This window comes from Acyrthosiphon pisum, chromosome A1, assembly GCF_005508785.2.
Source record: "Acyrthosiphon pisum isolate AL4f chromosome A1, pea_aphid_22Mar2018_4r6ur, whole genome shotgun sequence".
Lineage (NCBI taxonomy): Eukaryota > Metazoa > Arthropoda > Insecta > Hemiptera > Aphididae > Acyrthosiphon > Acyrthosiphon pisum.
This window is the reverse complement of record NC_042494.1, coordinates 167767350-167785616: the sequence shown is the minus strand read 5'-3', so window position 1 is coordinate 167785616 and position 18267 is coordinate 167767350. Positions and strand designations below refer to the sequence as shown.

The 18267-nt window shown below is 29.3% G+C and overlaps 1 protein-coding gene across 2 annotated transcripts; it reads left to right on the top strand.

Annotated features, from left to right (window-relative positions):
* The first annotated feature begins 918 nt into the window (after positions 1 to 918).
* On the top strand, positions 919 to 17865 carry LOC100570535. Of its 2 annotated transcripts, none has more exons than XM_016807080.2 (3): positions 919 to 1638; positions 10773 to 10964; positions 14636 to 17865. In XM_016807080.2, exons 2-3 carry the CDS (start codon positions 10773 to 10775, stop codon positions 17825 to 17827), a joined length of 3384 nt encoding a protein of 1127 aa, XP_016662569.1. In that variant the 5' UTR covers positions 919 to 1638; the 3' UTR covers positions 17828 to 17865. The 2 variants fall into 2 exon arrangements, with proteins under 2 accessions (XP_016662569.1, XP_016662568.1); XM_016807079.2 differs by lacking the exon at positions 919 to 1638 and adding an exon at positions 5877 to 6840.
* The last annotated feature ends 402 nt before the right edge of the window (positions 17866 to 18267 follow it).

Here is an 18267-nt window from a genome sequence, read left to right as displayed (position 1 = left end):
CAGTCATTCGTTTTTTAATTACATCAAAATAAGAAAATTGTTATCATGACAAATTGAGTGAATATCAAATGTTGTAAAAATATGAATTTCAAACGATCATAAAAATTTAATTTGACTTTCTTATAGATATTTTTTGTTTGATAAAGGTAGATAATCTTATAAGGAATCTTGTATTACATTTTAAAATCTTAGATTTAAAAAGAAAAATTTTTACGAATTCTTAACTCAAAATAATTTGCTAATTTTCGTGATTTTTCCATATTTTGTCAATTTTTGAATTTTAAATGCTTATAAAAAAAAAACTGTGACTAAGGATTTTAATATTTTTCATCTGCTTTTGAAACAATATACTAGGAGCCTTTTATTAAATTTTCAAGCTTTTTTAATCAACAAATAAAATGTTATTGATATTTTTAGAAAAAAAAACTAAAAAAAAAATGAAAACTGACAATGTCCGCAAAGAGCTCAAAATAAGTCAAAATATTTTGAAAATGTTATGGTGTATAGAAAATGCTAATATAAACATTTATTCAAAATTTCGTGTATTTTAATTTTTGACCTCCTCAATGCACCAACGATATTCACTTTCCAATCGAACAAGATACTGAAGTTGAAAATCAAAGCATTATTTCGACTACTTATCGTGTACACAGACACACAAAAAAAAAAAAAAAAAACAACACATCATTGTAAAATCAAGACATTCATCGTTCCACTCAGAATCTAAAATGATTATAATGTTTTTCTAGTATTATGGCTTATCAGTTATCAGTTTAATTAACAATAACTGCAGTCGTCGAAAAAATCATATTTAAAAAAAAAAATTAATTTTGTCAGGTACTATGTACGGACCCCTCTACTCCGCCCCTACACATAGTTGTAAATTATAATACATAGTATCTGGTGTACTATGGTAACACGTAGATAGTTGAGATGATGTCAGCTCTTTACACAAACTCTGGGAGAGCAATATTATAAGCAACAGCCTCAGCATCTGCCAACGGCCAGATGACAAAACCCGAGCCGGTAAGATATCTGTGGGAACTTCTCGGATAGGTAGCAGAATTCTACGAATTAGATCTCGCCAATGTGACAACACGGCCGTGGGTATACTCACTTATATTATAACGATAATCCGTGTCGACCACATCTGCAAAACCAGAGTCATAGGTCAGTGACCACTGACCAGTGTTCGCACTACGAAATAGTCAACCATCTAATATTGCGGAAGGCCCTCTGTGAGAACCAACGACGCAGTCCGCCAGGGACCTAGTAAGAGAGGGGATAGTACTATGTATAGGAGCGCTGGGAGCGGCCCATTATTCAGACGTGATGTAGCCACAGTATGTATCTACGCACTCCTGTACCCTACCTCTTCGTTTTTGGTAATCGCTATTATCTCTTTTGGATTATTTTCGTTAACGGCGTATTTCGGACTTTGAGAATATTCGAGTAATCGCTTGTTTTCTAAGACACCAGTATTCTTCGTTAGTTCGAATAACTTAGGAGCATAAATTCAACTTGTCTTTTTACAATTTTAATAAGTAAACATCGAACTACAAATTGTTGATCATTTGACGCTTCTACCATCATCATATCCTGTCACCATCTCCTGCAAGGCGGGAGCACGCAACACAGGTAAATAATTATAATTAGTTGCAATTTATATTAATACTAATTTGAAGTTTGATTGTGCATCACATCGTGGTATTTTTCCCTTTACCTAATTATATGTAGGTACCGGACTTTTTCCCCGTTGACTTTTTATACCTCGTACTTTTTAACCACGGAATTTTTTTCCTAGGACTTTTTGGTAGTATACCGATTACGACTGATCGGACATTAAACTATAATGATAGCCACTCTTCATAATTATTAAATTATTCAAAAAAGAGCGTCATCGTCATAACCTTTAACATTGGTATTTGGTATATTATATTATAATATTGTAGGTTATGCAGTCACACAATATTATTATATTATAATAATACAAACATCTGTGGTCATATATTATTATACCCTTTTTTAAACAAACTGTTTCATCGGCTCGGACGACACCCATCGACAATCGGTCTGATCCACACAACAGAGCTCTCCCTGCGTACGCCCTTGGTGACGTACGTCCGTTTTGACAGTCATACGTGATGAGCTATATAATATAATATGTATATATATATGTATAACTTCCATATGTCAACTGTTAGAACTATTATAACTATCCGACCTTCCAGGCCACTGGTGGTCAGACAATGAATTGGCCTCTAGATATTGCCAGCTATTATAATCATGACACTTACATTTTTGACGAGAATTCAAAAACAGCCGTTACATTATATACCGTAATAAAAATGACAAAAGACCCCCGATTATTCTGTATAAATAGAATACAGATGAAAACACACACTGGGTCCGAGGCACTAAATCTATAAAACCACCATCACTCAAGATATCGCACAATTAGGCGTACTGAAATAAACAACTTTATATTCCCTTAAAAAAAATAATCAAAGCAGAGCTATATAATATAATATTTTTGTGTCATAAATAATAAATGTATTTTTTCAAATACCTCTAATATACCTATCAATTGTGTACTTGATTATTATTAAATTATAAGTAAATCAATATTCAACATATTTCTTCTTCCTTCGTTCATCGAAGCAAGTCTGCAGTCTAGCAAGTCTGCAGTCGAATTAGGGTACCCAAGTCAATTTACTATACAATTAAATCCTTATATACATATATATATATTATGTGCTTATGTATACATGTATTAATGTAATAATTTAGAGTGTGTACCTACGCAATATAATATATAATTAGTAAATCATATATAAGTAATACGTATATATTGAACACACATCCTATTTTCACATTACTACAAAACTTTACTTTACAGATGATAATATATTATATATTTATATCTGAGTTGATATTCACTCGTGTTCGTAATACATTTAGAGCCCGGAATTATATGCATTTGCATATTTGTACTAAGTGTATGCACGTCTAGGGGGTTCTAAATTAATGTCCACGGTTCATCTTACACTGAATTTAAACACTAAATTTTATATTGTATATTTTGAGGATTATTGCATATTGGTTCATTAATGCATATAAAATGCATATTTAATGGGTTTTCAAGAAATTACCTATTTTAATTTAAGATAATTATATTTTAGTAATTTTAAAAGAGAAAGAAATCGTTGACTGGGTCTCCTACAAGAATGTTATAAAATATTGACATTTGTGCAACACTTCATGAGATCGGGCACGTATAGATAATATTATATTAACAAAAATAAAACACATAGGTACAACCGCGTTTCGGCATACTATGATGTTAGTGATGTTACTTCGACGAATAAGGCAGTAACTCAATTTTTTTTTTTTTTTTTTTTGTTATTGAAAGATTTTTATTCAATCTGTTACTAAAATAGAACAATAAGAACAATTGATGAATTAAATAAAAATAAAATAAAATAAAAATAAATAACGACAGATTAGACTGAGTGTAGAGGCCTCCCAGCGGAGGTACTACGACATAAGAAGGACTAAATTAGGTTAGCAGGTCACGACACCACTGTCTTTTAAGTCTTTTGACTGGACTACCTGGGATAGAAGCAGATGAAAGATTGGAGATTAGCGGATTCTTATGGTGGGCTAGGCGGCTATTGAAACGTTTGTAGTGAGTTTTGGCTAGTTCGGAGACGGATGGTATTTTTAGGTCAGAGTGGAGAGTGTGGTTAGAGACATAGAATGGTGCTTTTAGAATGGTACGTAGAGTTTTGGATTGGAATCTTTGAATGCGGTTGATGTTGGAAATTTTGGCAGCGCCCAAACTCAATTTTACAAATATTTTTTTATAACTTATAATATTTATGGATGATTTTCTTTATTTTTATTTTGAATCTTTTTTAAATTTTCTGAGTTTTAGATATTTGTATTTCAAACAATCTAAAATACTAAAAAAAATAGGATTATAATATAATGAATTTTGGTTTTTAATGTATTAAATATTTAATTATTCTTTTGTTTCTGAAAGAATATCTAGTAGGTATACCTACTTACCTTGGTGTAAAAATGTGTTTTTTTTAAAAAAAATATCATTTTATAATGTATAACATATGACATATAATAATTGCATATTTAGCCACTTTTCCCTTGCATATTTGCATCATATTTGACACTTTTTAAATGCATATATCCGGGATCTAGACTAATAATCATATTACCTAATATAATATTTAATTTTATGGTACCTTCTACATATCTACGAGCTAACTATATGAAAGGATAAATAAGTTTTATCTATAAAAAGCAAATTTTGGAAAAGTAAGTTATTTATTATAACTTATAAGTATTTAAGGTAGGCAATCATCTTGATCGACTTTTGCGCAAGTGATTTAAAAAAGTTATTACTTTTATAATAAATAATATTTTACGTAAGTATAAATAAAATGGGTGGTAATAGATGAACAATATTATATTATGTCCGACCTAATAAATCCGGTGCTATATGACGGAATGTGCTCTCTCTCGAATGATGTAAAAAGACAAAAGGTATATAGGTTTTTAATGTGTAAATGTTAATAGCCAATAGGTATCATATTGTTTGTTAATCATATTGAATAATTATGATGGTGATAAAATACGGATATCTAATAGATTTGTTCTTTGATTGAATTGACATAATATGTATAATATTAAGTTATTTTAGAACTCGTCATCTTTATTCATCTGATTATTATTTTTTTTCCATTTAGTCGGTTACTGTGGTATTTGTAGTCGGCAATTTTGTATGACCACCCCCCCCCCCCCCTCTTGATCAGATTTTTCTGGTACACGCCTTGGTAAGGACCGCTGGTGGAGAAGAGTCTACTCAGTAGACGATGACAATATATTATATTAAGTAGGTACCTAATTCTCTTCTGCGGAAATACCCTTCCCCGCGACGGCACGTCCCAGCCATCTATCGTCCAGCGGCTGTATACGAGGCAGGACAAAGAAAAGACATATTTTATCGTTGTGTGATGAAACCATAAATGTGATGTCCTACTCAGTATTCTACAAAATAATATATTATGATAATCGATATTTGTTGTTAAAAGAATAACATATATAATACTATAAATAATTTTTGAAAAATTTACAATAATATTTTATACTAGCTTCCCGACATTTCTCCGGAAGAAATTATTTTTTTATAATTTAATTTAAAAACATATGACTATTTTTTGCCTATACAAATAATATAATATAATAACATATTGTAGTTATTGTTATTACTAATTTCTGAAAATTATATATCCTACATTTTGAATTCAACCACTGGAGTGGTAAATTTTATTATTTTTCACTATAGAATAGAGATAAGGTAGAAAAAAATGTAACAACATATTATTTGTTCAATGAATAATATATATTTCAAATGGAAAAATGCAAGTGCAAACAAATAAATAAATAATTAATAATGATGATAATAATAATAATAACAATAATAAATAAACAAACAAACCGGTTTCCTTCGTCTCCAAAATCAAGTTAGATTCTTATATATATATATAGATTACTATATTATATCATTCAAAAATAACCGACCGAAAAATGTTGAATAGACAATAGTTAAAACAAAACTAATATAACGCAATATTGTTTTATGCCTATAATTAGCTCAAAGAGTGTCGCAATATTTCGGAAATGTTAGAGTGCATTAAAATGTTGTTTGTTTTTCTTGACGCTTTTGAAAACAATCAAATATTTTGATTTTACCTACCCAAAAGTACCAACTAGATTTACTTTCCTATCAGAAAAGTTGCTATTGAGGAAAATCTAAGCATTTTTACTGTCCCAAAAGGTGATGACGGACACAAATATATATAAAAAAAATATACCTAATTATTGTAAAATCAATAAATTGATCACTCCACACAGGATTTAAAATTTAAAATTTGTTTTTCCGATGCTTTTGATAACCACTGGTAATTTTAAATGTATCCAACTAGATTTACTTCCCACCAGAAAAGATACTGAAGGTACTGAAGTTAAAAATCGAAGCATTATTTCGACTACTTATCGTGTACACAGCCACACACCCAAAATGCACACAACTTTGTAAAACCTATAAAATGTTTTTACAATAATAAATAAATTGTTGTTCGACTACATAATATTAATTATATGGCGTCCTTTAAGGGTTGCCCAGTGATATCTTAAATTCGGAATTATTCATAATTTATTCAAAAGTTTTTTGTTAATCAATAAAAATTTATTTGCCGAAATGCCGACTATATATTATATTTACGATGACGGGGCGTCTCGACCCCCTATACGGATAAACCCTACTTCCCTCAGGTCCTGGTCATTTGTCATCAGACTATACAAATACAACAGCTATACTCTGTTCAAGAGTCGACGTCGACCAGTTTTCGTCGGTCAGGAGTTAGGCACTCACGCGACACCCATTTGTCAACCCTCTCTCCACACGGATATGTTTCTGCACTCGGCAATGCCAGTGCGTGCGCAACAACCACCTGCAGTATTCGAGTAACGCATCTCAGTGAGCACTGAGCGCAGTGAACAGTTTCTTTCTTTTTTTTATTGCACTCCGAGGCTTTTGTGTATTTAATATTTTAATTTATACTTTCGTATACGTCGTGTACTGTCGTCTTGCATCCATTCCTGTCATATTACGCTCACATCGAGGCACATACATCAATCGATAAGCCTGGACAACTTGTAAGATTTTTGTAATTTATACGAAAATTATTGTGTATGGTGTGGTGTTTGCTCAGTTCTCAAATACACGACCTCAACAATCATCAAAACATTTAGAAGAAGGTAATTGCATGATATTATTATTATCCGACCTCATTATTCAGCTCTTACTTGTGCAGTGATTCATTAAGATATTATAGTATAGTTTATAACTAATTTAAATTCGTTTTTGTTTATAATTTTGTTTTACGATATTACAATAATCATACGTATACTTAATAACGATTTACCCACAAATAATTTTCGTTATTATTCAAAGAATAATTACTGTGGTAACTTAAAACTGATCACTATTATTATACCTACTTAATTTAACTTTTTTTATACACAATGATATTTTCAAAATATATAATTTATATAAAGTTGTTGCTTATTTAGTTAGGTATTATATACAACTATACCCAAGATTAATCACAATTTAAGGTATTCTTACAGATACCTAAAAATCTAAAAACTTAAAATGTACATTCTTATTTTTATAGGTATTTATTAAGTTTAAATTTTGACAAAATTGGATATTTATCTTAAAAATAATGGTTTTAGTTATTTTGTTGTAATTCAAAAAATGTTAAGGACTTTGAACTTCTTGCCACTACTAGTAATTATAAAAAATGGTAATACATATGTATTACTTTACACAAAGACATTTCCAAATATTGATTTTGATTTTGTGCTACGAACCTATAGGTTATAATGAATATATTCACACATGTCTACAACAATATTGTCATAATATTGACTTATGTATAACCGTATATATTTCATATACAATAATATACTATCATATAACTGTTGTATATAAGTTAATAACAATAATATAATATAGTACAGTAGATTATGTCGAACGTCGCTATATCGGATTTGTTGTCATCTCGATTATCGAACTATATTGAAATCACCTTGAAAACTACCACAACACACAATAGCATTTTAATCTCGATAACTCGATATAAAATTAAATTTAATCGTTTTTCGTTATCTTTAAGGAATAATTAGACGATTAGTCAATAATATCGATAATAATGAATCATCATTCAAAAAGTAAAGCGTTACAAATAAAGTTACTTTTTTTAAATTTAATTACAAATTCAGTCCATAATGACTATATAATAAGTAGTATAGGTACACTATTAAAAATTATAATATGTAAATTGTATATTAGTAGTGTAGTACCTATGTATATGTAAGATATTGATTATGTAGGCATGTACCTGTACTATATTGATAATGGATTAATATTACACGCATGAATAAAATGAGTAAAATTTCTGGATCTTTTAAAATATTATGCATCATTATTTTATAAAACTTTCGGAATAGTAAATACATTTTATAGATTTTTAATTTTTCTCGAATATCCTAACTCCTAGTCTATGTCATGTACTTTCTATAGATACATTCATACCTTATTTTAATAACGGAGGAAATAACACGTTACTCCATAGAAATTACTTTTAAAAGAAATTTCGTTACAATTCCGTTAATTTGAATAAAATACCCATAATGAAATTACTTCAACGTTACTGGCCATTGCAATATAGTAATATTTCATTACAGTAATTTGTAATTTTCGTTACGCTGTAACTTACAACTAAGTTCATGATCAGAACAATAGATCGTGAAATAACAAAGATATATAAATTATAAAATATCTATCTTATGAGTGTTATGAATAATCATATGATTTCAACCAATTATATAACGTGGTGGTTGAAAGGTCAGGTTTAGACTTTTTTGGCCTCGATTCGTATAATTTAATTCACCACCGATAATAGTCGTTATGTCCTATCCAGTACTTTATTATCAATATAATATATATAATATTGCATATGCAGATGTTTATATTATAATATGGACAATATTCATTGTTATATCCTTATCTAAATAAACTGTTTAATCGATATGGACGAGACCCATCGACCATCGGCCCGATCTGGACAACAGCATTCTCCCTGAGTAGGTACGCTTTATGTGATATTCATACTAATGAGCTATATAATATTTAATGTGTGTCTATAAAATATGTAATTTTTCAAATATCTCTGATATATTAATTGTCTTCTTAATTAGTATTAAGTTATAAGTAATTCAATATTAAACCTATTTCTTCTTCTTTCGTTTATCGAATATCTGACAAGTGTTGAATTAGAGTGAGTCATATAATTAAATCTTTATATTATAATATATTACGCGTGTATATGTATTTACGTGTATGTATACAGTATACACATATACATATTATATAAGAAGGTAGTGACTTAAAATGTGTGTACGCAATATACATTAATAATAAAGCATAATATTATATTAGTAAAAAGAGGTAAATACGTACATATTTATTAATATTAAAATTTGGACAAAATGCGCCACTAATCACTATAGCAAATTACAGGCTGGTTTAAAAATATTTCTCAAAGTGCCGAGACTATCCAATCCGGCCTTGTTAAAACTTATCCTAAAGAAATATTACTACATAATAAGCGTTTAATAAATAATAACAATAACAAATTACTTAAAATATTACTTTTAGTAGGTATATCATTATCTATTTCCATTAAAAATAATTTTTCTATAAACTTTAACATCAATGATTCTAGATAATCGTTGCCTAGTCATAGAATTTCTCAATCTATTTTTTAGACATTTCATCGCAGTGTTTGGAACGTTCACTAAAAAAATGTATTCGTATACGTTCACGTTTTTTGAAAAAATGAATGCGTTCATTGCAACGTTCATTTAATTAATTAAATTACATTTTTATGCATCGTTTAAATACGAATAAAAATCCTGGAAATCATAATATTATTGTTGTTTTATGTCCAGGTGTGCCCAATAGAATTTCATGTATTTTATTTTTATATTATATACCATGATAGTATTATACTATTATTAATCAATATTTATTAAATAATAAATACATTTGAACGTCTTAAAAATCGTTCAAATTCATTAAATATATAAACGTCGTTCACGTTCACGTTCTATTTGGAAAAACGATTGATGTTCACTGAGTTCATGTATCGTTCACTAATTATGAACGTGAACGCGTGAACGAGCGTCATGAACGACGTTCTTTCCAAACATACTGATTTAAGGGTAGAAAAATATCTACGATTATCCCTTTATCCCTATAATTGAAGCGCTAAAATCATTGATAAAGCCGCCTGCCACTCTAATCGACCTAACATATTGCCGTGTCGTCCTTTTCGTCAATGTATGAGTATTGTGCACTAAAAATCTCTCAATACCGAATCCTGTAAACGACAACTGGACTTATTTTAACGAACAGTGATTAGATTGTAATTTTCTTATTTCGATTCACGTAATTTAACTAATAACTTTGTGTCACCTAATCCTGCGCTACAGCATAATTTATAGGCAGCTGCGAGCAACCTAAGACACACAATTTTATAATATAGCCTATGGGTAATATTTATATATGATTGAACGTGTTCGGTCTGACTGGTCAACGTAGAGCCTAAACTATGAGAGCTAGGGGCTGGTTTTACATGAAATAAAATGGGAATTATGATTGGATATAATTTTAACCTGTTTTAGATTATTGGTCGCTATATTATTTACTTGCGTGGATTAAAATTAGGTATAAACGTATATTTACGCAAAACCGACAAATTTGATTTTGGTTTTTGGTATAACTTTAAAACAAATGACCATAGATACATGACATTTTGACTGAATAATGTTTATATTAGCATTTTCTATACACCATAACCATAATTTCAAAATATTTTGACTTTTTTTTATTATAAATATTTAAACGTTTGTTTAATATATATTTTCCGTATCTACTCCGTTTGAAATATCGAATTAAACCACGTAAATAAGTCCTAAACTGTAGCCATAAGTCCACAATATACGACACCAGTTTTTCATTAACGTATTCAAAATGTTTTCCATAGGATATTCTAAGGAATTGAAAAAATAATAGGTTTATAATACAATTAAATCGAATATTTTTTTTCTACCTAATATAGATGTTTCAAAATATGCCCAATACTGAAACGTCGAGAGGCAAACGAGCGAAAACAAATCTGAGACCAGTGCATAGACATAATCTACGGTCTATGGTGTCAATTTTGAGCGACGAAGACGATGACAGTGATTCTAATTTGGACATTCACGATAACAAATTGGATGATTCAACGAAATCAGTCGTCAATTTAAACGTAAGTTTACACTGCTATTATATAAAAGTAATAATTTTCACTTTTCCAATGGTGTACCCTGCAAGATTTTTCAATGGTGGGGGCAATTGGTATAAGTGTTATAAAAATTATTAATTATTAATTAGTAAAATTAAAACTAGGTAGGTTCCGTAAAAAACTTTTTTTCATTTTAAACTATTATACAATATTTAGAAATAGGTACCTATATATTATAATGGTAGTCGGAAAAAAAAATCCCCGAAAAAAAATCCAAAATCCCCAAAGGGAATACTTATATATAATTGTAGGTAGGTACATCATAAAATACTCATAACTCACTTTAAAATTAAAATATAATATAGAGCCTATAATATTGCCTAGATAATAATCTTAACTTTAAATTTTATAAGAAGTCAATTCACTCCAGATCCGTATACAGAAATAATGTTTGGGTGGGTTATATTACAATATGATTGACTATTAAATTATACTTTCATTTTACAGTAAAATCCAAACAAATTTGTTACTTTTATAGTCGTTGAAATTACCTCCCACTAAATATAAATAGTTGCGGTGTAATTACTTTTTTTCGTATTGATATTTGATAATATTATTTGTTATTACTTTTAATTAAAAAAATTGATAATTGTAGTAGGTATATTACATATTAATAAACTTTAGTTAAAAAATCATTTTAGGATTCATAAATAGGAATACGATTAATTTTAAAAATTAAAAATTAAAAAAGTCATTTATAATATGATATTATTTAATTTCAGTATAATATAAGTCAAATTGAGATTCAACTTGCTGTATTTTTAATTTCTATCACCAAAGGTATACCTATCCATTTATAAATAAATAAACAAATATTAAAATAATAAATATTTATATAGCAATATCATATAATATATAATATGTACCTATTTATCAATATGACAGTAATGTAATAATATTATCATTCAAATTTTATATATTTTTACTATTATTAATTATTGTTTTTGACAGATGTACCCAACAGTACGGTCAGGTATAGCTTTAGGGATTTTTTTCCAGGGATTTTTTCCCTAGATTCTACATAATAGGTACCTACCGGCTACCATTAATTAAATATACTTTATGATAATACAAATACATAAAACTATATGATATACTATGAATCATAAATGGCATTTCGTAGGTGCTTAGTGTATATACAAGCTTAATACTTATACATATAATATATTATAGTCGAACATGTCCTCAGTCGTGACTGATCAATGTAAAGCCTAAAATGTGATAGCTATTGACAACATTTTAATAGTACACCATTATCAGTGTTGCATTAAGAAATGATTTCAAAAATTCGCATTTTAAAGAAGTGCTCACACAGTCACACAATGATTTTGATATAGCTCATAAAGTAAATTATATTTTTTTTTATATAAATGATCGCCACTACAGGTTACATAAAACGGGCCATATAGCAAATACAGGGTCAGCTAATATATAGGGCGGTTCCATTTTCCTCCAAAAACGAGATACCATTATCCTCCAATGTCCATTTTCCTCCACAAAAAAAAAAGGTTTGTTTCCAATTTTATCCACATTATTAACTATAATTATGTTTATTTTCCTTCAATATTTTAGCCTGTGCTGTAGTATTACGTTCCTCATTATAAAGATAGAGTGAGGCTAGGATCCAGGGCTTGCAGACGTTATAATAACGTTATATTTGACAAAAAATGATTGAAATTTGTAAATATAATTATAACGGAAAACGATAATCAAAATAATTAAATACCACAAAACAAAACATAACTATTAACAAAATAATATATTATATACCATTAAACAAAACATAACGCAAATCGTAATTTATAAAATATCATTAAACCAAAAATAGGGCCATTACCTACCCCGAATTAGTTATTATTTTAAAATTTTACAGGTATTAACACCATTTTAAATAACGATAAATGCAAAACTTGTATAACGTTTTAGTTCTGAATATCGATAAACCCAAAAGTTGAATAACATTTTAATTCTAAATAACGATAAACTCAAAAATTGCGTGACGTTTTAATTGTAAATAACATAAAACAGAATTTTTTTCAAATGCAAGCCTTGCTAGGATCACATTTTCGGTTGATACATTCTGGTATCAGATATATCTATATCAGCTGTTGATTAAGCCTAATAAAGAATATTTTTTATTTTTTTGATAGGCATAAATTATTTATATTAACTGTTTTATTATTTTATTTATTATTTATTGGAGGAAAATGGACAATGGAGGAAAACGGTATCACGTTTTTGGAGAAAAACGGCTACGGCCAAAATATATTTACCCTAATAATACATACAATATGTAACCTACACACTGTGATTTTTTACAGTATTGCACTTATTATTTCGAAGCCAATTAGGTATTGAACTATCATATTTTTTTTTTATACATATAATAGTTTGTAGTAAGTAATTTTTAATTAAAAATATAATTTCTGCAAGTGCACTTGCCCACATTTTTTTTTATAATTTCACAAAATACGATTCGGTTTTCGGAGTACTTATTTCAAACACAGTCCATATTATACATAATATCAAGATGTCTTTTTTTTTTTTTATGTATAATATACATTATATATTATGATTGCAATTTGAAAATACTTATAACTTATTACCTATTATACCTAGAGCTGTAATTTTCATGAAATTTTTAAATTTTTGTTCTTTACGACTTAGTACACCATACACGTATAGGTGTACCAGTAGAGGTAGGCGTAGGCCGTAGTCACATTCCAACTTCATCATAATAAGTTATAAATAAATAATTAATTAATTAAATATTTTTAATTTTAAATGTTTAGTAATATTAATAAAAAACAGTGATAATAACGATAGTGATAAATGATACTTTATATTATATTTTTATAAATTTATAACACATTTTTAAGTAATAAAATATACTAAACAGTTAGTATTTTTATTTTATCAGTAAGTCGGTAAGCGTTTTGTGAGTAAATATATAATTAACAGATGGCCTATAATTTAAAAAAATAAATAATTACAAAATCCATAAGAAAAACAATTTTTCAAAATGTTCACAGTTTTTGAATATGTACGGCTATAAATCTTTAGTATAATCTTCGTATAGGTACATATTATACCGTTAATCTATAATATCAGTATAGTTTACCCTCAAGTTACGATGCAACTCACTTGTGTTACTGACTAGTAAATATGATACTTACGTTTCACATTTTAAATGTCAAATAATTCATATTTTTTTTAAAAATATTTTAACATGGTGATGTTTGGAGGACCTTTGCTCCTTAACCTCTCCAACTAGGGTACGTCACTACTCCTTTAGATAGCTGTCCACAGCATTTTAAACGAACGTGTATTTTTCGTATCACACATAATTTGGTCTATGGGATACCAAAAAATATTGGTAAAATCTTGGTAATCAACTGTGTGTACGAGAACACAAGGTAATTTTTATACAATATATTTTTAAGTTTCACTATTGGTTACTTTAATTTTTTTAAATACATTATAATAATAACAATTAGTGAAAAATCGCTAATTATTTCATAAATAATAAGTGAAACTTATCATGAAGGCAATAATAATGAGCGCGTTGTCACATATAATTTCTATATAATGTTGTAACTATTGTTCCCAACTGATATTATTTATGTATTTAACAGAAATCTAAAGAAATTGGAAAATGTCCGTTACAAGTCAACAACAATAACAACGACGTCAATGACGATAACGACGACGACTACGAAACCGCTGAATCTTACAACTCTGCAAAGTCGAGTCAAAAGCTCAAAAAAGTCAACTATACGAAAAAACGTCAGGCAGCTTCTGAGAAATATTGTACCAGCGATAGTGATGATGATTCAGAATATAAACCGAAAAAGAAGAAATTGATTCTTCAATCAACATTGCAGTCTTCGGTTTCAACGCATCGTAATGATATCGGATTCGTCAAGCGTACATCGAATAATAACAACAATAATAGCAGTAGTAGCAGTAATTGTGATAGCGATACAGACGAAAACGATGACAAATCAGACCAAAACTTGTCTAATATTTTTAAAGATAAAAATGTTACGGGTTATTTTAATTGCGTGAAATCTGAAGATGAAAATGAATTAGAAAAAGAATTAATGGAATTACGCAGACATTCACCTCGCCAAACCTGCGTCAATGTTAACGACAATAAATCGACAAAATGCAAATTTTTCATTAAAAATTTAAAAAATTGTCAAACAACAGCTGAAGTTGATACTAACCATATGCCACGCAATTCTGATTTATTGAACCATATCAAAACCATGAAAAACCAATTTAAATTTGTATACGAACCAAAACGGACGCGGCTCTATAAAAAATTAGTTAAAACTCCGGAACATTTAATAGTTTTTAATCTCAAAGAAGGATATTCCAAAATTACAGCCGATGAGGGTATGGTAAATTTGTTCGACGCATTAAATTCGTTTGAAAAAAATTATCAATACAATATCAAATTTGTAAAATCTAAATTGGGCGATGCCCTGCAACGTTATACCGCCAATCGTGATATATGCATGGATGTGGTTCATTTAGAATCAAATTACGAAGAAGATTTGTTAAAATATAGATTGTGTTATGGTGCTATTCCGAAAAAGTATATTTTGGAATTAGAAATTATCGTTTGCCGTCTTTTATTAGGCAAATTATACGACGAGAACAAAATATTAACCGATAGTGTAAAGCAATCGGATAACATGGATTACGATTTACTAGAAGGGGAATTGGAATTGCTGATTTTCAATTATTGGCAAAAGTCTACCTGCGACATGTTCACGTACAAGGAACATTTAAGTCGTGAAATGAATAAAAGGGTGTTCTATTATATGTACAAACAATTAGAAACCACTATTACACGCAACGATTTCGGTAAAGATGAAAATCGAAGAATTGTGTTCATAAATATTTTGAAACTTTATAAATCGTACGCCGCTTTTGAAAACCATACAATATTGACTGCTGCAGGTTTGGCTTTTGTGAAAAATTTTGCGAGTAAATTGTTACCATTTATATGGAATCAATATGAATTGTGGTCAATATTTTTCCAAAAATTCAATATGCACAGCATGGCTTTTGAACATACTATAAAAGATTTATTAGAGAGCCGAGACAGTATATTTCAATACCTTTTCACTCGGGTGTCGGAAATCGATCAATTTAATATCTATAGATCAACGAAAAGCTTATGGTATTATGGTATTGAACAAAATATTAACTCCTCTGTAGAAGTGGAGGATACAATTATTTCAAAAACCGATGTTGTTAATTGTTTAAGTTATTATTTCACTACACCAGCACATGTGCCTCGATCTCTTTGTGTGAAATTGGATAATTATTATTTTCTTTACATCGATCTATTCGTATCGTTTATTATCAACAGCAATTTGCATAAATATCAGAAAAAATTAACGACTGAAAATTGTAAGCATTTTTTCATTTTAAACGACCGAAAGTATCACGATTATTATTTGCAAAATTTCATTCCTACTTTTGAAACTACACGCATGGTAACCGCTATGAAGACCATGCTCAAAAATCAGCTGAACGCCCGTCTAGACGGTAACCTTTCGTGGAACATGAAGATGAAAGCGGAGGTCACGTATATGTTTTTTGAATTGGTCCATCTACATTTAAACTATACTCTGACGCCCGCGATGCTACGCGAAGGTCCCGCTCTCACTAGCATACAGTGGGCAAGTATATTTATATCAGATTTAGATAAAATGGAAAGATTTTATCTAGAAGGTTTGCGATGGGAAGAAAAACCGTGGATGTTGGGCGGTACGACTGATGATTTCGATTACGATCCGGAAACCGATGATGTGGACGATCCTTTAAAAAATCTGTGCAGTGCTGAGCTTTCGGTCGATGATGAATCCGACGACGAGGAGTACGGGTACGAATACAGTACCAAATTCGGCGCATCAACAGACGAGCAGACGGATTTCAATTCGGACGATAGTGAAGCCGAAGGGTCAGTAATGGTGAAAAATAAGACTTTAATCAAAAAGAAGTTAAAACGACTGATGGACGAATGTCAACATCTCGGGCAAGGCGACGATCATAAAATATTTAATCGGAAATTATCAAAAAAAATTCCGGATGGTATTAACAAAAAAGATTATTCTTATAAATCAACACAAATAAAACTAGAAGAACCCGATATGGAGAGGAATGATGTTAGCCCACTCAAAGTCAAAGTCAAAGTAAAAAAACCGCCAGTAAAAAAGTTAAAAAGTGTGCAGACATTAAAATCAGCAAGCGGCATGGTCGAGGCTGGTGTTTTTGACGTGTACAAGTTGGAAAACGACGAAACGCACGTGATTACTCCGGAAGGAGTCAAAGTGTTTGGACTGTTTTCTAAAAGTAAAATTAATTCTGGTCATCGTTCCTGCATAGGTTGTACCCTTTGCCCAGACAGAAAAATTACGAAGTATAATATATTGGTTTCGGAAAATGTAGCCGTGGCGAGTTGTTTGACGTGCATCGAAGTCGTGGCCGGTATCATTAAGACAACCAGATACACTTTTGAAAAATTACAAAATGTAATGAAAAAACGCATAGATTTTAGGTTTAAGTCACCAATATTGTTCGACAAACACCGTCAAATTTTGACCAAAATCCCTCCGATGTTGTCGCATAAAGATATGAACACTCATACGTACAACAAATTTGATCCTAAATATGGGAGACGTTTGCCTACAGTAGACGCCTTCAACGATTATTGTAAATTTGAAGATCAGCAATATTTAGTGTCTACTGTAAAGAAAAAAACTAGTGAATTAAAAAAAAATAATAATAAAAAAGGTGTAATTAATTAAGTACCTATAGGCTATACGAGTAATGCCTATTTAGGTTGTGTATATTTTTTTTAAATGCTTTCTATTAGGTACTATAGGTACCTATGTTTTTTTTTTACCGTGAAATTATCACTTTTTTGTTTGTGTATTAATCATAAATTTTTTCTAACAACTAATAACAACTACGAAGATAAAAAATAAAGGCAATCAATCAATAAGTATAATATTGCTAAAACATATTAGGGATCTATTAAAATGTGTCCAAGTCTTGAATGAATTTTTTTTATCTTTCTATATTATTATTTTACATAAATTATTATTATCATTTTAGGTGTATGATTTATAGTAGTACAGTATTATGTATCTATATAATTATGCTATATTATATTGTACACTCATATTAGTGAATATTATGTTAGTAAATATTTTATATAAATCTACACTAATATGAGTGTACAATA

Bases quoted from the DNA above. Each gene is read 5' to 3' on its own strand.
- LOC100570535 (XM_016807080.2), top strand. From the start codon at position 10,773: ATGTTTCAAAATATGCCCAATACTGAAACGTCGAGAGGCAAACGAGCG. The intron at 10,965-14,635 runs GTAAGTTTACAC...TGTATTTAACAG, and splicing joins AATCAGTCGTCAATTTAAAC to AAATCTAAAGAAATTGGAAA.